The 21,419-nt window shown below is 39.2% G+C and overlaps 1 protein-coding gene across 1 annotated transcript in view; it reads right to left on the bottom strand.

Moving 5' to 3' along the window:
• SETX (senataxin) overlaps positions 1 to 21,419 on the bottom strand; it is an 80,894-nt gene that overhangs the window by 42,908 nt on the left and 16,567 nt on the right. Inside the window, exons 4-9 of the mRNA XM_060153989.1 lie at positions 20,375 to 20,484; positions 16,618 to 16,837; positions 15,729 to 15,848; positions 11,004 to 11,175; positions 10,783 to 10,870; positions 6,091 to 10,290 (exon numbers count right to left, since the gene is read on the bottom strand). Of these exons, the coding sequence (XP_060009972.1) occupies positions 6,091 to 10,290; positions 10,783 to 10,870; positions 11,004 to 11,175; positions 15,729 to 15,848; positions 16,618 to 16,837; positions 20,375 to 20,484 (4,910 nt within the window). The remainder of the gene's footprint in view (positions 1 to 6,090; positions 10,291 to 10,782; positions 10,871 to 11,003; positions 11,176 to 15,728; positions 15,849 to 16,617; positions 16,838 to 20,374; positions 20,485 to 21,419) is intronic.

Raw genomic sequence — 21,419 nt, 5'->3', positions numbered from 1 at the left:
ATGTTGATAACGGGGGATGCTATGCAGAGTTTCTCTAGCTCCCTGCAGCTAGAGAAAGCCTGTGTGCATCAACCAAGACCCAACCCAACCAAAAATAAATAACATAAATTTATATATATAAAAAAAGATAGGTACTGAGTACTATCTCCAAAATTTACGCCCAATGAATTCACTTCTCTTTATTTCCAAAGCTACCACCTAGATCAAGCTACCATCATCTTTCTCCTGGGCTACTATAATAGCCCCCGACAGGTCTACTGCATCTATGCTTACCTTTCTACAGTTACTCTCTAATGAGCAACTAAGAATGTTTTTTTTTTTTTTTAAAAAGTAAACTACTACATATTTCTACTGCCCCAGCCTAAACACCAACCAGCTAAAAATCCTCCAACATCTTCTCACTGTACTGAGAATGAAACCCCAACCTGCACTTACAGGGCTGTATACCATCCAGCTCTTGACTGATTTCTCCAATCTTACTTCTTTTCCCTTTACCTCTAAGTTACCTTACTCCAGCCACATCAGCCTAATCTCTTTGCTCACACATGCTCAGTTAGGCCTACTTCAAAGCATTATAGTCTTGACCCTCCCCCCTCCTCTGCACAAAACCCTCCTCTCCTGGCTCTCGGCCCGATCTCAAAAGCAGCCTCCCAATGTCGCTCATCATATCAACCTGTTTTGTTTCCTTCACAGAACAAATTATAACTGGAAATTAGCTAAAAAACAGTGCAATCTCCCTATAAGGGGTTTGGGCACTAAGAATCACAGCTGGTACTCCAGAAGAGCCCCCTTTCTGCCTGCTCCTTGTCTACACAACCTAAAAAGCGCCTGCCAATTACACCCTGCATATACATGCATGCACACACAGGTAACAGAAGGGGACTGCAAACCGAAACTTTAAGAAAAAAAGAGTATTTGCCAAAACTGACCAAAAAAATTGGTCCCTGTCAAAACAGTGCACATTTATCTAATACTTTTGTGTGTTAAACGTAAGGATTAAAAACTAATATATCCTCTATCAGTCACATCAGTACACAAAAGACTCATATTTCTTTTTTTTTCCCCCACACACACTGTATTTTATTTTTACAAGAGATGAATAAACTGACGCCAAGCATTGTAAATGGATGACCACAACAAAAAGCAACAATGACTGCAATTACCAAACACAAAACACACTCACGCTATGTCATAATATTGACATTCAGTCCAGGAATCCTCCACTGTAACAGCTCCTTTACTTTGCTGTGAAAACTGATTTGTATATTTTTTGCCTCTGAGTCCTTGTGGGATTTTTTTTTTTTTAATTCAAGAAACTCATATTTCTAAAAGTTGAATTTGCTCGTTTCCCTTTGGGGCAAGGGATAATTCTACGCAATGTCATTGCATTCCACCTGCAATAAGACATAATAACTGGATAACCAAACACTGCATTTCATATCCTAAAGAGGATACCAACCGCATTTTTGTCAAAAGACTCTAAACACACTTCAGCATTCCATTAACAAACAATATTATGAAGTCAAATTACATCCAAATGAGGGTAAGAAGCCTTGGCCCAAGACTGTGGTTGATGCCACAGTCTCTGACTTATCAGAAAGAAGAAAAAATTAAAAGTAATCAAGGTATCTGAGAATTCTCTGGCAGTTCAGTTGTTAGCGCTTTCACTGCTGAGGGCCCAGGTTCAATCCCTGGTCAGGGAACTAAGATCCCACAAGCCACACGTTACAGTGGGGGGGAAAAAAAAAGTAATCAAGGTATATTAATAATACCATTAATAAATGTTGGCCTATATAAACTAGAAATGCTAAAACAATGCTGTTTCACTACATGGTTAAAAAAAAAAAGGAACAAGATAAAACTTCGTGGTAAAGATGACAGATTGAACACAGGCATTTCCTTTCATTCCCCCTGAAACCCCACTAAAACACCCAAGGGATTTTTCACAACAGGATTAATTCATTAGGATGAAGAGAACAGAAGAGGAGGCAAAAGTATCAAAATCTGGGAAGCTGGTAAGCAGATGGATGAATGGTTAACTAACTCAGCAAGTCCAAGAAGCTGAACTCTAAGCAGGAAGCATCTGACATACACCTCTAGAAGGAGGAGGGCTGAAGGCAGACTGCCCCTCCCTGCTCCTAACAAAAAGCTATAGCGGTTTCATCTCTATAAAGTGTGACAGTCTCTGGCTGTGGGGCAGCAGACAGAGAGAGGATAAGGTACTTAAAAAAAAAAAGGTGGGGGGGGGACGTCCCTGGTGGCACAGTGGTTAGGAATCCGCCTGCCAATGCAGGGGACACGGGTTTGATCCCTGGTCCGGGAAGATCCCACATGCCGCGGAGCAACTAAGCCCGTGCACCACAACTACTGAGCCTGCGCTCTAGAGTCCATGAGCCACAACTACTGAAGCCCTCGCCACAACTAGAGAAAAGCCCGCGTGCAGCAACAGAAGACCCAATGCAGCCAAAAATAAATAAATAAATAAATTTTAAAAATAAAATAAAACAATTTTAAAAAAGGGAATGAAGCAAATGTTTATATACTGAATGCCTGGACCCTTCCCTCTGCCCCCACCCTCACCCCACAGTCAGCTCCCCATCAGGCCTATGCTTTCCAGGCAATCGATCTGAAGATTCTTCTTGGGGAAATCTGACCTCACTAAGAGGGGGGGGGAAAAAAAAGACTAAAAACAGTGACATGAGGCTTCCCAATAAAATGCCAATGGTCAACAAGCCTATCCCTTTCACTCAGAGCTTCTAATCTGTTTTAAAATCTTACATGTAACAAAATATAGATTACAACTATACCTAAGCATATAATCTTAATATAAAGAATGAAACTAATTTGGATTTCACCATGTGATGGTGTCCTTCAGATGACATTTGACTTCCACAGTGCAAATAAGAAAGGACCATTTTAGTAAAAGTATCTCTTTTCCTAAGCATCTCTTTTGACCTGTCATTATTTAAATGCATCCTCTTTTCTTATAGCATTAAAAAGTTGAGATATATTTCACAATATAAAATTCACCACTTTAAAGTGTGCACACTACAGTGTGTTTTTAGTACATTCACTATTTTGTGCAACCATCACCATTATCTAATTCCAGAACATTCCCACCATCCCAAAACAAGCCTTATACCTATTAGCAGTCAGTCCTAATTCCCGCCCCCCCCCACCCATCCCCTGGCAACTACTAATCCACTTTTTGTCTCTACAGATTTGCCTATTCTGGAAAATTCATATAAATGGGATTACACAATATGTGGCCTTCTGTACCTGACTTCTTTCACTTAGCATAATATTTTCAAGGTTCATCAAAGAACAGGTCAAAGTGCATATAACGGGTCATTCCTTTTAATAGCAGACTAATGTTCCACTGTATGCATATACCATGTTTTGTTTATCCATTCATATCCTGATGGACATCTCAGTTGTTTTCAACTTCTGGCTATTATGAACAATGCTCCAATCTGCTTTTTAGTATCCTGTTCTTAAGTGTGAGTAAACCACCAAAAATCATTAGACACGCGAAGAAAGGAGTTAACATGAAAGCTCTGTAGACACTAAAATGAATAGGAAAAAAGCAACTGGGAAAACAGGGACGATGCAAAGAGAGGAAAACTTTCAACTAACTTTAAACTTATCATTAATTAACTTCAGGTAATAAAAAATACTGTGTACATGAAGCAAGCACAGAATCCTATAAAAAGGAATAATGAGAGAACAAGAGTTCCCGTGAAACTAAAAATACACTCAAAAATTTTTCAATAGACTTGGACGCTGAGAACGTCTCCAAGGAAGTAGAACGACGACAACAACAACAAAGACAGACAGAGATGGCAAAATAGAAACTTTAAGTCATGCAAAGTTTCAAAATTTATCTCCTACACATTCTTCTCTCAGGAAGTTTGAAGGATGTGCCTTACTAAAATGAGGGGGTGACAAAAACAGACAACCCTGGGTACAGGAGACAGAGATCCAACACAGGAAGAAGGAAATGCAAGCCCTAGGACGAGGATGGTGAGCATTTCAGGTTAACCATCCTAAACCAAGAAGATGAAATTGATCAACTATCTGATGTGCCCGATCATACTGAGAGACCTACAAATCCAAGAGACAATCTGAAGCTGATTTAGTGATACGTACACAGAAAGTTAAGTAAACAATAAATCCAGAGAAAAAGAGTCGGAAACAAAAAGTAGTTACAGCTACCACATGACTTAGCCATGGACACCTTTTATATCGTCAAAATAATAACAAACACTGATCTAAAAATTACAAGACTACTCCATAGTGAGGACGGGGAAACAGGAGAGGTGTGTGTGAACACAGGGCTGGGAAGAGAGGGTACTTCCTGTAGTGGGTAACTACAGAAAATGTCTAGAACTGAAAAATTAACAAGTCAAAATAGTGGCATGTTATTTAGAAATATGGAAGTAAATAACAAAAGGATCCATCAAGGATCAAAAATAATTACTTGGGGAGGCGAGAGCAGCTGCTGTTTTCTTTTATAATGGGCCTTCCACAAGTATTTGACTATTTTGAACTTTGTGTATATACAAACGGAACTTGTGCTCATTCTGTTTTGAAAAGGTTTTGGCTACAGAAATGTCCTGAAGGAAAAAATCTTAAAGATAAACATAGAAATACTTCTTAACTAAGGGAAAAATAAAATCACAAATATGTGTCCTAAATTTAAGGGCTATGAATGGCTTCTAAGCGATTTAGTGTTTTCTGGAAAGGATAAACGTTCAAGAAAAAAATAAGCTTCAAAATGAAGAAAATCTCTGTATATTCCCCAGCTTATTTAACTGTATACACTGTTCACTGAACTAACAATTTTGTAAGGTAAGAAGCTCATTCTTGTAATACCATTTCACATTGTTGTTAAGGAGACAGACTGAAGGCCCTTTATCAATTAGTTGTTTCTAATGCTTTTGAAACACTAGTAAAATAATTCGTAAGACAACGGCTGAAATTTAGGGCATACATTGACACCAACTTGCCTCTTTGTGCAGTACATCTCCTTTGCCTTTAACAATTCTAAGCTGGATCTTTGCAGTCTGTCTGCCTGGGATATACTTCCTATGGCCAACTCCTTCTACTCACTCTGGTCTCGGTGTGAATACCATCGCTCACAGAGGCTGTCTCACCTTTCAGTCTAAAGTGCCCGCTCCCTTTTGTTCTAGATCATTCTAGAGCACTCTAGAGCCTTTGGTCCTGATCTGAAATGATCACTCCCAGAAGGCAGAGGCCTTGTCTGTCGTGTTCACCACTTTACCCCCCAGGTCTGTGATAGTACTTGGCAAGTATCAGGCACCCAAGTATCTCCTGACTGAATACGTGGGTATTTACCTCAGTGTTCTTGGTTTTGAAGAGTCTCATTGCATGCTCACGTTTTGGGTTCTTTTTTTTTAAAGGAATTTGAAAAAAAGTAAAAGTCTACCTGCTTTGAGAACACCAAAAACATCCTTCCAAGTGCAGGTGGATGTTTACACTAAAGAATTACTAGCTGTTTTTCTGAGGTTCAAATTTAACTGGGAATCCTGTATTTTACTTGGCAATCCCAGTCGGGGAGTAAGAAAGAGAGAAGAACCAGAATGGGATGTGTTGGGGTAGGGAGGCAGCTAAAGGCTGCTATGAGGCATAAGAAGTTGGGAAGACAGATGAGAAATTTGGGGTTTATTGTTTTGTGCTGATCAGTGTAACTTGCCCTTTGCTACCTCCTCAAGAAAACTTCAGTAAAGGTTTACACTACTTTTCAAAAAAATAAATGCAGATGAGAGACTATGTCCTCTGAGAAGTCTTCCCTTATTTTACACCGAAAAACGTTTCCTCCTCCTGTGCCACCTCTGGACTTGGTACGTTAGCACTCTGAATTGTGTCTGTAAGCTCCAGAAGGGCAGAGTTTAAGTGTTTCCTCTGTATCACCAGCATCTAGAACAGTGTCGGGCACAATGTCTGTTCAACATGAAATCTACAAGCTACATCTAAATCAAAATGTGCTCAGTTATTTTAGCCGTACTCAGCACGGTAAAGAAAGGTAATTTCAAAGTCTGAACGTATACGATTAGAACATATACTTACTGTTTCAAAAGTATTCAGCATCATCAAAGGGAAAAACACATTAAAATAATCTCCACCATCTTGAAATCTCACAGGCACAGGTCTTGAGATGGACTGACAAAGAGTTGACGGGGGTCCGCACTGATCAAAGTTCACAAACATTTCGTATTTCCATTTTAAGACCTCTTTAACGAAGGTGTCAGAGATGGACTGTGCTGACAAGAGAACGTTTACTGGAGGGGAAGCCGAAAAAGATCTGTTTTCACAATATGGAACTTTGTAGCCTTGCCTGTTGGAATTATTTGGAGTATGAGAATGGAGAACGTTGCACAAACCCTTCACTTCAGCCACTGGCTTCTTGGACACCAGAGAGACTGGCGGTACTTTCAAAACAGACTGTACCCCACTTGACTTATTTTTCAGAGTTGGTAAGAGCGCTGCCGTATTTTCCAAAGACTTGGAAAGACCAGCAATTCGTGAAGTACTACTGGAGCTAAAAATCTTAGCAGTGGGAGGTCTCGAAGGTTTAGATGCAGAGAGAGGCAAGCCAGGTTTACGAAATATAGCTTCATCCGCTGCTTTAGCTTCAGAGTGTTTTGAACAGTATTCACCCTGGTTTTTCAGTGTTTCAACACAATCTTTGTATTTACATTTTGTGCTACTCGAAGATTCCAACTGAGGCCGACTCACATAACCTTCTTCTACCTGGACTGTATCTTTTCCATGAACTACTTCAATGAGTTTATCATTCTCTTTCTCCATTTGTGAACATAAATCCATATCTTCAGGATCACATTGTGTTAAAAATATATTATCTTCCTCTATGTCATTGCTGGATTCAGGATCTCCCTCTCTCAAGGCTGCCACATCTAAATGATGTACTGTTAGGTCACCTCCACCTAAAGGGTCCCCTGAGGTAGAAACAACTATTTCATCTGTTGGTTTTTCTCCATTTAATACTACAGAAGTACACTGGTTCAAAAGACAAGCGTCATCAGCTACCTGAGAAACATATTTTGCTTTCACGGGTTCTGTTTCAGAAGACACACATTTTCTTAACTCCTTTTCCTTACTTCTAGCAGTTACCCCAACTCCTCCTTTGTAACTATAATCTGATGTATCTGATTCTGGCACAAATTTGTCAGAATTTTGTGCTCCATGTGGGCCTGCTCGTGTTGTATCTGTACTCTGATAATCAAAACATCTTTTTCTGTTACGCTGTGATTTGGGTCTCATCTGCCTTCGCAGCTGACGGTCTTGACTCGTCAGCAGTTTCTCATTATTTCTGACAGAGAGAGTCTGAGGAGAAATTAATTTAGTCTTTTTCCGGGTATCAATTGCTCCAACAGTTCTGCCATGGTGACGTAAGTCAGCTAAACGCTCCAAAGACGGCTGGGACAAGTCAAATGCCCTACGAGCAACCTTTTTCAGACCAAGTTTCTCAACCGTTGAAGTTGGTTCAGGACGCTGGCGAAATTTCTTTGGTAGCACTATAGCAGGACTCGTTCTACAACTTAGGATATTTGAACTTTTACTCTGCCCTGTTTTGGTATCCGAACGTGTTTTTTTGGGAGTTTTAGAAAGTGAGACTCTGCTAACACGTTTGGAACAATTGCGAAACTTTGGTGGAGACTTCTTCAGGGAAACCGTAGTGGTTCTCTGAACGCTTGAACTGGGAGTTGTACTCCTTACGTCTATACTTTTAAAATCATTTTCAGTCACATCTCTCTCATTAAGAATATCAGACTGGTCCTCACTTTTGACAGGAGATGAAGGCCTTAGAGGAGCTTCTGCCATAGCAGCTTTCTGATATCGCTTTCTCTTGGGTTTTTTTACTTCAATCTCACAAAATTCCTCAACAGAAATACTACTACTGTGTGGTTCTGCGTGTTCCTCAATGTCCTCTGCTGCTTTTTTAATGACCTCTTCAGGTACATAATCTGTACCATAACCCCAATCATTTGTGGTATCACCTACATGAGTCAAGCACGAATTTTCTTCATTCTCTTGAACTGAATTCTTGTTGTCTGGTTTCTGATCTTGCCAAACTGAAAACACTTCACATGGACTTTCAAACTCAAAAAACTGAGAATCAGATTCCTCAAACTGCAAAAGGGACCCTGTATTTTCTTCCCTTATTACCTTCTGTTCCACGTTTGTGTTAGCTATTGAAGCATGCTGCTCTGGACATTCTTTCTCAATGCATGTTTTATCCTGTTTAATGTGTTTCTTAAAACCCACAATTCTTTCATCATCATCATCATCTTCATCAGAATCTGAAATAATAATGACCTGTTCACAGCAGGTTTCCCTAACACTATTTTGGTTGGCTGTGAAACATCTTCTATCATCTTTAACTTTTCTTTGTAGCTGCGATAAACTTTTTTGAGTTGAATCTGATGGGAACTTAATAACACTGGCTTGAGCTACTAAAGATAATTTGTGGAGGTCTCTGTCTACCTGAGAATCTGTTAAGGTGTCAGACTTAGGACTGATGCTAAGGACTTGTTCTCTTAAATCAGAAGAAAACTGAGCAGTACTCTTGATAATTTCCATATCTCTTGATTCAAGTCCAGTCACAGGATCTTTAAAGGGAGGTGTTTTCTCCACAAAAATGTTGGTCATTTCTGTAAATGAGACCAAATCTTTATTACCAACATGACATTCTAGTATTTGACAACTGAGTTCACGGGTAGAGAAAATGCCTAACTCTTCTTCCTTTACTTGTTTCTTTTTCAGCAATAAACTGTTTTCAGATTTTTGTTCTCCATTTTTATCATCCAGAATACCATTAGGGCCTAAAGAGAGATTGTATATGAAGCCATCTCCTTTCTGACCTCCTGTATCCTTCTTTGAATAGAAACTTTCAATGCTAGATACAGTCAGGTTTTCCTCTAAAGTGATACTTTTCCCGTGTTGCTTTTTTACTACATGTGATAACTTAGCACAGATTTCATCTTTATGTGCCTTAGTTTTTGCTTTTGAGGTTTTGCCAAGAGCATCACCCTTTAAAGAGAAATCCTCATTTGATGTGGACACCTTTTCCAGAGAGTCATTGCTAGAATCAGTCAACAAACGTGTTGATGTTATTATTCCTCTGTCAAATACCTTTTCTGGACCATTTCTTGAAGTACAATTCTGTGGGGTATATGAGGAATTCTCTTTTACAGATTTATGCTTCCCTGTACTTATTTTAACTTGGCCTCGAGCTCTTTCATTAACAAGCCTTTTACTACTCGGCTTCAAGCACAACTCAGCGGAGAGATGGTCTTTGAGTTTCAAATCTTTTATGTAAGTTCGCTCATTATCCTCTTCTATGGCATTATCTGCTTTGCTGAAAATACTCTCTTGCACTTGACATGCATCAGCTTTCATCGGTTCTTTAGAGAATGTTGGGCTGGAGTTTTCCAGACAGTGCCTGTCTTTTTTAGACTTCTTCCCTGTTTGTTCACTTTCTTCTTTATTATATGATGCAGGAGGCGTTTTACATGGAGAAGTCAGATCCACAGAAGTGCTACATTGAGGTACTTTGAATTTTATGTTTCTAATAATTTGCTTTAAACAAGTTTGTAACTCATGGGTTTCCTGACTAGTCAACTGCCAACCTAAAGATAAATTTCCTCGCAGGAATAAGTTGAGCTTATCCCAGAATCGCTTACAAAGAGTCTGCTGCCCAAGCTGATAGCCTTCTTTAAGGAGACTTCTGATCAGCTGCACACAAGCAAGTTGTACAGAGTTAGATGGCATTGAATGCAATGACAGAGATGATATCATTGTGCCTTTGGAGCAGTTTCCAGATGACTTCTCAGAACTCCGTGCAAACGCAGCGGTGGGAAGCTTGGCACATTTTACGACGGCTTCCACCCACTGCTGGGAACTAACCCACAGCAAATGCAAACACTTTTTATTTCTATGCAGTTCAATCACTGACACCAAAATCAGAAGGAAAAACTCAGTGACTGTGTCACACACGGCGTCTGTCTGGTTGAGGACGTCTTTGACTTCAGAATGCAGATGATGAATAACCTCCACTATATAAGCCACACCCAGATCCTTAAGATCCATGAGGGACTGCACAAAAGGGATGAACCACAGAAACGTGCTGTTATGAACACGCATGTCTTGACCGATATCTGACTGAAGCACATTAGCTAATGTTTCCATTTCTTCATACATGTTAGGACAATAATCTGGGCAAATGGCTGATCTCCACCCTGAATCCTAAAACGAAAGAGATACTGACATTCAGATAAACAAGCACCATTCATGACAGGTTTAACACAAAAGCTGCTAACAAGAAAATACACTCTCAACTTTCCTGTTTTGATGTACATATATGGACCCCCAAGAAATTGAAAACAGTTCAATTTTGAGGTTAAGGTTTCATGAAAAGGTTAAATTTACAAAACCTCCATGTACTCTGGACCTCTTTCCTTCAGTTGGTTTTGATTTCTAGTCATGTGATTTATCTCCCTCATGCCACAAATGTTCTACCCTTCCGAAATGTACTGAAAAATTTATCTCTCAAAGTGTGCACGCTCTCATTAGAGCCCATTTTTCCTCATGAGCTACTGTTCAATCAGAAAGGTTTTATGCAACAGTTGATTCAGAATAGCTACATATAAAATCAGCAATGCAACTAACCATACAAAACACTGTCTATACAATATAAAGGCAGTACAATATCATCTGAATTCTCAAAATGTTTTATACCTTTTTGGTCTTTTCAGGGTTATAATTGTATACAATCTGGCTGCAAGTCACCATATCATCCAAATATGACTCTGGTTTGAACTTGGACCTTAAATATTAAGAATAAATAGAAATTACTGAAATGAAGGATAAAAAGAAGAGAAAAATCCTACTGTTAAGTCAATTATAGTAGACTTCCTCATACAGATTGTTTGAAATCCTGACACAGGAACTGAACGAACCTCATAGAGCTGTTCCGTATATTCTGAATCTCTTTATTGTAGCTCACGTTGTTGATAATGGTTTGAAATGCCTCAATAGGATCAATAAGTTGACCCCAGACCTTGGATCCAAGGCGATCCAGAATCACCATGAAACAGTGTAACGCTGGCCAGAAAGGATCCACACTATCATCTGAAATACAATGGAGTAATTTGCCAAATTAGAGAAAGGCACTAAACTATATTGAGAATTAAGCATTCTTTACCTGGGTAGCAACAGAACTGAAAGCAAAGCAGGAAGTAATTTAAAGTAAAGCATTGCCAACTACAGGTTTTAGAAAGCTGGCAAACTTTTAAATAGTGTCTGCATTTTTTTTTAAAGCAATACACCTCTGTTAAGAAATTTTTTCGTGTGGAACAAACTGAGATAGTCTAGATAAACTCAACTTTCTCATCCTGTTTGCCAACCTGAAACAATCTTTCCTCCTCTGCTTCTTCCAGACCTTTATACTCCCATCCTTCAATAAATAACAGAAGTAAAGTAGAAAAAAAAGGGAGAGAAAGAAAAACTTGGTATTTTCAGATCTAAACAAAGTCCATGATACAAGAAATCCTGAACTGTGGGTGTCATTTGGTTGGTATAAAGGACTGAACCCCTCATCCACTGGAGAAGCAGAGATACATACTCTTCATCCACCCATGTCTCAACATGGCTTTGTTGTTATCTCCATTACATCCAACTGGCAGGAATTCCCATTACTCACACACTCTTATGGCCGGTCCTTTCCCTCCTCTCTACATGCAGTGGCGAAACACTGCCCTGCTCAAAGACCTGCACTTGCTCCTTTATGTCTTCTAAGGAAATTAGAAGTCCTCAGTCAAGCATTTGTAAGATCTTACTCTATTCCTTCTTTCCAGATTTATTTTTTTACACTCACATAAAGATACACCACCTACAGAAGAAAACAGATAGCTGGCTTTTTCCAAGTAAGAACCAGAACGGCTTCACTATTAGCACCACCTATCATCTTCAGCAGTATTCTTAGGAGGCAAGTGCTCTAACTCACCCCATTACTGACAACCCTAGAACTTTCTGCTTTATTTCCCTCAGGGCTCTTAGATTTTTTTTTTTTACCATAGTCGTTTGAGTAGAACTTCTCATATACTTTTTTATCCTCTACTGAAGCTGTCTTATGTCTAGGAAGCTCTCAAATAAGGAAGAAAGTCATCAGTTAGGTGAAGACAATTATGGAATGTTTCTTAAAGAGGTGACTTGGGACTTCCCTGGTGGTGAAGTGGTAAAGAATCCGCCTGCCAAAACACAGGCAGAACACTCTATGACATGAAAGATCCTTTTTGACCCACCTCCTAGAGACATGGAAATAACAACAAACAAATGGGACCTAATGAAACTTAAAAGCTTTTGCACAGCAAAGGAAAACATAAACAAGATGAAAAGACAACCCTCAGAATGGGAGAAAATATTTGCAAATGAAGCAACTGACAAAGGATTAATCTCCAAAATTTACAAGCAGCTCATGCAGCTCAATATCAAAAACAAAAACAACCCAATCCAAAAATGGGCAGAAGACCTACATAGACATTTCCCCAAAGAAGACATACAGATTGCCAACAAACACATGAAAGGATGCTCAACATCACTAATCATTAGAGAAATGCAAATCAAAACTACAATGAGATATCATCTCACACCAGTCAGAATGGCTATCATCAAAAATCTACAAACAATAAATGCTGGAGAGGGTGTGGAGAAAAGGGAACGCTCTTGCACTGTTGGTGGGAATGTAAATTGATACAGCCACTATGGAGAACAGTATGGAGGTTCCTTAAAAAATTAAAAATAGAAATAACATTATGACTCAGCAATCCCATTACTGGGAATATACCCTGAGAAAACCATAATCCAAAAACAGTCATGTACCACAATGTTCACTGCAGCTCCATTTACAATATCCAGGACATGGAAGCAACCTAAGTGTCCATCGACAGATGAATAGATAAAGAAGATGTGGCATACACATACAATGGAATATTACTCAGCCATAAAAAGAAACGAAATCGAGTTATTTGTAGTGAGGTGGATGGACCTAGAGTCTGTTGTACAGAGTAAAGTAAGTCAGAAAGAGAAAAACAAATACTGTATGCTAACACTTATATGTGGAATCTACAAAAAAAAAAAAAAAGCTTCTGAAGAACCTAGGGGCAGGACAGGAATAAAGACGCAGATGTAGAGAATGGACGTGAGGACAGGGGGAGAGGGAAGGGTAAGCTGGGACGAAGTGGGAGAGTGGCATGGACATATATACACTACCACATGTAAAACAGATAGCTAGTGGGAAGCAGCCACATAGCACAGGGACATCAGCTTGGTGCTCTGTGACCACCTAGATGGGTGGGACAGGGAGGGTGGGAGGGAGACGCAAGAGGGAGGGGATATGGGGATATATGTATATGTATAGCTGATTCACTCTGTTATACAGCAGAAACGAACACACCATTGTAAAGCAATTATACTCCAATAAAGATGTTAAAGAAAGAATCTGCCTGCCAATGCAGGGGACACGGGTTTGAGCCCTGGTCCAGGACGATCCCACATGCCGCAGAGCAACTAAGCCCGTGCGCCACAACTGAGCCTGCCGTCTAGAGCCCACAAGCCACAACTACTGAGCCCATGCGCCTAGAGCCCGTGCTCTGTAACAAGAGAAGCCACCACAATGAGAAGCCCGTGCACCACAATGAAGAGTAGCCCCACGCTTGCTGTAAGTAGAGAAAGCCCACACGAAGCAATGAAGACCCAACATAGCCACAAAAATAAATAAATGAACTTATAAATAAAATAAATAAAAATGCCAATCTTTAAAAATAAAAAAAGGTGCTTAAAAAAAAGGAGGTGACTCATTTTGAAGGAGCGTTAGGGGAGCTGGATTAACGGAGAGGACAGAAATATATATGCAAAGCACTGGGAAAAAAACTAACAATTTATGTAGTAAATGCCGGTAAACAAATTAGTAATAACCTTTTTAATAAATTTATTTATTTATTTGGGGGGCTGTGCTGGGTCTTCGTTACTGTGCGCGGGCTTTCTCTAGTTGCGGAGAGCGGGGGTTACTCTTTGTTGTGGTGCGCAGGCTTCTCATTGTGGTGGCTTCTTTTGTTGCGGAGCACAGACTCTGGTGCACGGGCTTCAGTAGTTGTGGCTTGCAGGCTCAGTAGTTGTGGCGCACGGGCTTAGTTGCTCTGCGGCATGTGGGATCTTCCTGGACCAGGGCTCAAACCCATGTCCCCTGCATTGGCAGGCAGATTCTTTACCACTGCACCACCAGGGAAGTCCCTAATTAGTAATAACCTTAATCAAAAATCATCTAGCGGGCTTCCCTGGTGGCGCAGTGGTTGAGAGTCCGCCTGCCAACGCAGGGGACACGGGTTCGTGCCCCGGTCCGGGAAGATCCCACATGCCGTGGAGCGGCTAGGCCCGTGAGCCATGGCCGCTGAGCCTGCGCGTCCGGAGCCTGTGCTCCGCAACGGGAGAGGCCACAACAGTGAGAGGCCCGCGCACCACAAAAAAAATAAGTAACGTTTACGTATTTCTTTTAGAATCCCCCACAAAAGAATATATAGCCACGCTGAAGTTGCCTAAGGAGAAGTGAATGTGGGTAAAAAGTTATATTTATGTTTTCATTAAATTTGGCATGCTTGGTCTTTATTGAGTCATTGTTTCATAAAGAAGGTAAGATTAGAAACATTAGTACAGATTCTCCCTGATCAGCCCAATAAAACCATGAGCAAAACTAAGCTGGCTCTAATAACAAACATGACAATTTGAGACCCTACTTTCTAGACTATCAGGGGAGCACTGTCCAAGGGAACTTTCTGGGATGATGGAAATGGTTCTATACCATAGCCACCAGGCAGCTCTTGAAGTATAGCTAGTGGGACTGAAAAACTGAATTTTTCATTTTATTTAAGTTTCATTAATGTAAATGTAAAGAGCCACACTTGGCCGGCAGGCAGCCACCATCGTGAATGGTGGAACCCTAGAGAACAAAAGTGAAACGAAAAACCAGGCAAAAGGGAGACAGTGGGATAGGGGAAGCTTTCTGCAAAATTTTAACTATCATGTCATTAGAAATTTACCTCCTTTAGGTTCTAGTCTTGATTCTACCACTAACTGGGTATTTCAACGTGAAAAAGTAAGTTAAGGGACTTCCCTGGTGGCACAGTGGTTAAGAATCCGCCTGCCAATGCAGGGGACAGGGGTTCAGAGCCCTGGTCTGGGAGGATCCCACATACCGTGGAGCAACTAAGCCCGTGCACCACAACTACTGAGCCCGTGTGCCACAACTACTGAAGCCTGCGTGCCTAGAGCCCATGCTCCGCCACAAGAGAAGCCACAGCAATGAGAAGCCTGCACACTGCAACGAAGAGTAGCCCCCGCTCGCCGCAACTAGAGAAAGCCCATGCACGGCAACAGAGACCCAACGCAGCCAAAAATTAATTAATTTTTAAAAAAGTAAGTTAACTTCCTTGGGCTTCAGTTTCTTCTTTTATGAAAGTAAGGTGCTGAGTTAAACTCTAAAGGTCCTTTCCAATTTAAAATTCTGACTCTGTGACCAAAACCATAAATGTTCTCTCTCTTTCCTCCACCTCACACACCCAAATTCTTACAGTGACACTAGTATTTTCAAAGTGCACCATCATCGCAATATTCAGCAAATAGTTTATTACCATCTGATTGCCTCTCCATGGTGTGAAGTATTGATTGCATAAAATCATTCTGTTTGTTTGAGCCCAACAACAGTGAATCCATGGCTTGCTCCTCAAGAATGGTCAGCAACATGCAAATACCTGTAAGATCATGTATAGTTTTCTTGAATTGATTAAATAAAACTGTTCTAATGCCTTCTCCAGTTTAGTTGGCAAAAGAATAACAAGGCAGTAAGACGAAACAAAACAGTATCCAGTGCCTCAGACACTGAAGTCTGAGACGTTCATATACAACTCCTCCTAAGAACAGAACTTTAGACTGAATAAAAAGGGAAAATGGCGCGAACTTGGTTAGAAAACCATTTCCAAAATGACTACCACACAATTTGTATCTCATAAAATCAAAAACCCCTTAAATTTTAAGATCACTGTATTTCAAGTACCAATCACTGCCAAATATACACATGACTGTAAGACTCTGAGTCAAGGAAGTAGGACAGAAATATTTTAAGTCAATATACAACCTGATGAAAACCAAAGTTAATATCTCTTTCTTCCAGGAAATATTTTACAGATGGGAAAAGAGCTATTAAACCTCTGTTGCAATAGATCAAAACCCTATTAAGGTCAGCTGCTATGCTAATACTGTAACATCTAATACTGCCTTAAATAAAAGATCTATTTGCCATACTTGAAAATGTACCTCTTACACAGATGATTTCTAGGATAAAAAATGTTTAAAGACAAGATGTTGTAATAGTCAATTTAATGACAGAACAAGAACTGGGAACTATGAAATCCTTTATTTAGCAATTTTGATCAGATTACCAAAAGAGATCCCTTCCCTTGCAGGATAATCATAAGAAGTATTGGAAAATACTAATTATATTTGTGTAGGAACAATACTCACCTAACCAATAGTTTTTGTAGTTGGCAGCATCATACATGTGTGAAGGCAGAAGAATCAGTTTACCCGTCTCAAGGACAGAAGAAGTATAAATGTCTGGACTTTCTAAAAGCCCCAACTCAATGACTTTAAAAAGGCAAGTCAAAACCTCCTGTAAGTCATAATAATCATCTCTGTCCACTTTTCCCAAGTTTCTTGCAGTCAGGATAGCCCAACGCCGAACCTAAAAGCATAACACATTCATTACTTCATTTTACACACAACTGTCTACATACAGCAAGCATATAGTTAAAATAGGATTCTCTACAGATTATAAAAGACACGAGATACATCAACTCTACTTTAAAAAAAAACATTACACTGTATATCTTAAACTTATACAATGCTATATGTCAATTATACCTCAATAAAACTGGAAGAAAAAGACTATCATATAGAATAAAGTACTTTAGGAAAAATATATGATTTTCAGACATTTAAAGGAAATATACCAAAAGGTCCATGATGACAGAAAAAAAGAAAAAAAAAAGACAGAAGATACTAATTACAATTGACCTTTGAACAACACACATGGGGCACCTACCCTCTGCATAGTTGAATACACTAATATAATTCGAATATAACATAGTTGGCAGCCCTCCATATCCCGGTTCTGCATCATGGATTCAACTAACCTCGAACTGTGTAGTACTATACTACATGCTATTAAAAAGAATCTGTGTATAAGAGGACCCATGCAGTTCAAACCCATGCTGCTCAAGGGTCAACTGGAATGCGATGTGAACCTTGCTTGATCCTGATTTGAACTAACCCTAATAAAGCATTTGTGAGATAATTATTTCCACTCACTTAAACACTGACTAGAAATATGATATTATTATTATTATTATAAGTGTGTTGATGTAATTGTTTTCTTTTAAAAGCACTTACCTTTTTGATACACGTACTAAAGTATTTTATGGATGAAATGCTCTGATGTCTAAGATTTGCGGTAACTAAACTTAACAGGAGTAGAATATTGACCACATATTGATAACAGATGAAGCACAGTGATGGATATATGGGGGTTCACTACACCAATCTATTTTTTGTATGTTTGTAATGTTCCATAATAGAAAGTTAAAAAAAGGGAAGAAAAATGAAAAGAGAAACCTCAAAAGAAATCAAAGGTCACCTCTACATGGCAATATAGCATAGGGAAGTGATTTTAAATTTATTCTGCACTACAAATTGAATTACTGATCACAACCAACCTTAAAAACTAAATAAAATTTAAAAAAATCAGTGGGCATCCTTCATAGTAACAGTAAGTACTGTTTTGTGAAATGTTTAGGTCACATACGTATATATATGTGTGTGAACTCGATGAAGAACATTTTTACTTAGGTTATGGGCAGAAAAGTTTGCAAAACATAGAACTAGTGGACAAAAGAATGGGCTCTATGCCAACATAATTAAGTAATGAATTTTAAGCTATCGAAAAAAATACAAAGGAATCAATGAGTCTATAACTTATAATAAACAGATGAATAAATGAAGAGCAGGGAAAATGGCTCTTGATTATAGTACAATCAATGTCAAATGCTGACTGGTAAATATGTAAAGTGCTGGGGTTGAAATTATTTTGCAACCTTAGAAAAACTGGCTCAGGGAAGAACCACCAGGTAATGCTAAATTTAGGAGAAAATTTTGGTGAGGAGTAAGGTATTTACGTGATCTTAGAGTACTTAAGAACTAGACATTGTACAGTGAAGAAACTGGACAACACCTCAACTAGATGATCAAAATTAACATCACCACGAGAGGCCGAATGATACGGCATGCCTGTATATCTGACACCCTGAGAAGGACATAACATCCATCACTTATGTAGTACTCCAGCTGGAACGTATAACCGAAGCCTAACCATGCGCAAGCATCAGACAAACCCAAAATGAAAAGCATTCTATGTTTTGTAAATGGGAGGGAGGCAGAAATGACTATTCTTCAGAAATGTAATTGTCATAAAAGACAAAGAAAGGCTGCGGAAATGTTACAGATTAAGGGAGACTAATGTAACACAACTATATGTAAATCCTGATCCTGGTCTGGATACTGAAGTACAGGGGGAAAATGCTACAAAGTACACTGGATCACATGACACAACTGGAAAACAGACCTTACTGTATCAATGTTAAATTCACTGAAGTTTATAATATTGTGAGAATATACTTATTCTTAGGAAATATACACTGAAGTATTTAGGGGCAAAAGGCTATGATATATGCAACCTACTCTCAAATGGTTCAGAAAACAAACAGCTTTGTAGTTAACTGAAAGCAAATGATAGAACAAATGGAGTGTAACATTAATAATTGGTGAATACAGCTAAAGAGTATACAGGTGTTTTCTACTTTTTTTTATTTTTGAGAATTTTCTGAAAATTTTAAAGTATTTTCAAATAAAAACTTAAAAAAAAAAAGCATTAGGGCTCTGGAGTCAGGCTGCCTATATACAAATCCAAGTCACCATACTAGCCTGTGTAACTGTGGTTAAGTCTCCTGACTCAGTTTCCTGACCTATAAAAACACATATATAATGAAGCATACAGTCGTTCCTGGCCCTGCAGACCCAGTCACCAAGCCTGCAAGTGCTTGGCCCACGACCTGGTTGCTCAGCTGGACCAGCTTCCTCTACTGGTTTGCAGCTTTAAGAAAGCCAGTCCCAGAGAGCAGCTGGCTGTACTTTCTGTCAATCTTCTTTCACAGGCAGGAAAGCCCCACCCTTATTTTAAGCACAGGCCTTGACTCTGGTTCTACCCTTGCCTGGAGTATATTTGTAATTCTTATTATCATGCACAAACTCAGTCCCCCGCTACCTACAGCCATCCAAGCCTACATACAGGTTTCCACCATTTATCACTTTGTATTTCTGTTCCATTACTGGTCCAAAGAAACATTTACCTTTTGAAAAGTGTGATTATACCTTTTAGAATTCCACTTTTTGAATTTTTTTTTCTATCATTGTTTGGGTTTGGCACAGAGGAGACTGAAATTCACCACCATTCTGATTGGAAACCCCATTACCATGTTCTTTCTTTGCCACTTAAAAATAAAGCCTCTTTACTATCCTTCTATTGGCAGAGCAACCCTTCATGGCTATTGTCTTAACATTGTAACTCAGTTCTAGAGGCCAACGTGCACAGGTCCTACGCACACGCTGCCTCGCCACATGATGAGAAGTCCTCAAACTCCAGCAATCAGCTCAAAGTCAGGTTCCGAGCCCCTGGTGTTGCTCTCTGCTTCTGTCTACCTACTGTTCTGATTCTCAGTTCCTCTTCCTGTCTGGCACCTAGGAACTGAATTTCCTTGCCCTCCCCTCTACCCCATCACCTGTTAAAAATCTCATCTATTAGCAAAATAATTATTTCAAGTGTTTTAACTGGTGTTTCCATGTGCTTGGAGCAGGGCAGGCAAGCAAGAAAAGCAAGAGAGAACAGTCCTTCTTCATTAGTTCAGGTCAACACACTGCAAGTTCAGATTATCCCCTCATTTGTCTTTTAAACTGAAGCATCACCTGTCAGAAGTGCTTCCCTACTGTCTTAACTCTCTTCTTTGAGCCCCCCCAGCACCCCCTCCTTAACTGCAGTAATGTTACAACAACAAGAGAATAATTTTGGCAAATATTTTAAACAAAGTACAACCAAAAACCTCTATTATAGTTATCTATACTATAGGTGCAAAAAATATTCCTTCTTCCACTGCCTAACACTCACACTCACCATTTCATTGGGATGGACCAAAAACAAATAGATCCCTGGATGTTTGTCAAAAACCTGAAAGGAGCAGTTAGCTTGTTCCATCCGGCAAAGTGCTTCAACGCATAGTTCATCTAAATAGAAAAAATAAGGCAGTAAACATAAGACATAAATCTTATCAACTTATCAAGATTCCCTAAATTTGGCTCCTTTGGTTGCTCTGTAAGTGAATGAAAAGTTGTTCCCTTTTTTTTTTTTTTTAAACTGAGGCATAAAAATGCTGTAAATGTAGGAATGATATTTAGCTGCTGAAAGACCGGTAGGTTGATCATACTGTGTGCCTATGAATTGCTCTGACTTTCCTAGTACAAACATCTTTTTTCACACTGGGCATAATTATCTCCAGAGGGCATCTTCTTAGAAGTATGGCTATAGGTCCAATTCCATTAGCATTTTACATTTTGATCCATGAGGACTTTATCTTGTACCACAGTGATAAAATCAGCTTTGCCCCCCAAATGGCTATTTTGTCCTACACTCAGTTACTGAGTAATCCATTTTCTCCACTGGTTTGAAATGCTATCATCACCAAAGAGTAAATTCCCCAAATATATTTGGTTTACTTCTGGACTCTCTACACTGTTCCATTAGTCTATCTGTACCAGCACTATCCTAATCCCTGTTGCTTTATGGAAATTTCTTCATCACTCTTTCAGAAGTATACTGAATAGACTCATACATTTACCACATCAGATGAATCAACTTTATTTTGTCAAGCTTCAAAGAATATTGTAGTGACAGTGGTTAGCTTTGGGAAGGAGGAACAATGACTGGAAAAGCAAGAGGAGAGCTCCTGGTGTGTTGATGATGTTTTGTTTCTTGACCTGGGTGCCAGCTACACAAGTGTGTTTAGTTTATGAAAAATCAAGCTTATGTACTTTTCTGGATATGGTACTCTTTAATAAATGTTTGAAAAATGACGTGTTAGAATTTAAAAATCTAGTTATTTTGAATTTATTTAGAAAGAACTGATTTATCTAATAAATCTTTAGATATACTTTTCAATTTA

The sequence above is a fragment of the Lagenorhynchus albirostris genome, chromosome 7 (assembly GCF_949774975.1).
Source record: "Lagenorhynchus albirostris chromosome 7, mLagAlb1.1, whole genome shotgun sequence".
Lineage (NCBI taxonomy): Eukaryota > Metazoa > Chordata > Mammalia > Artiodactyla > Delphinidae > Lagenorhynchus > Lagenorhynchus albirostris.
This window is presented reverse-complemented; position numbering and strand designations above follow the sequence as displayed.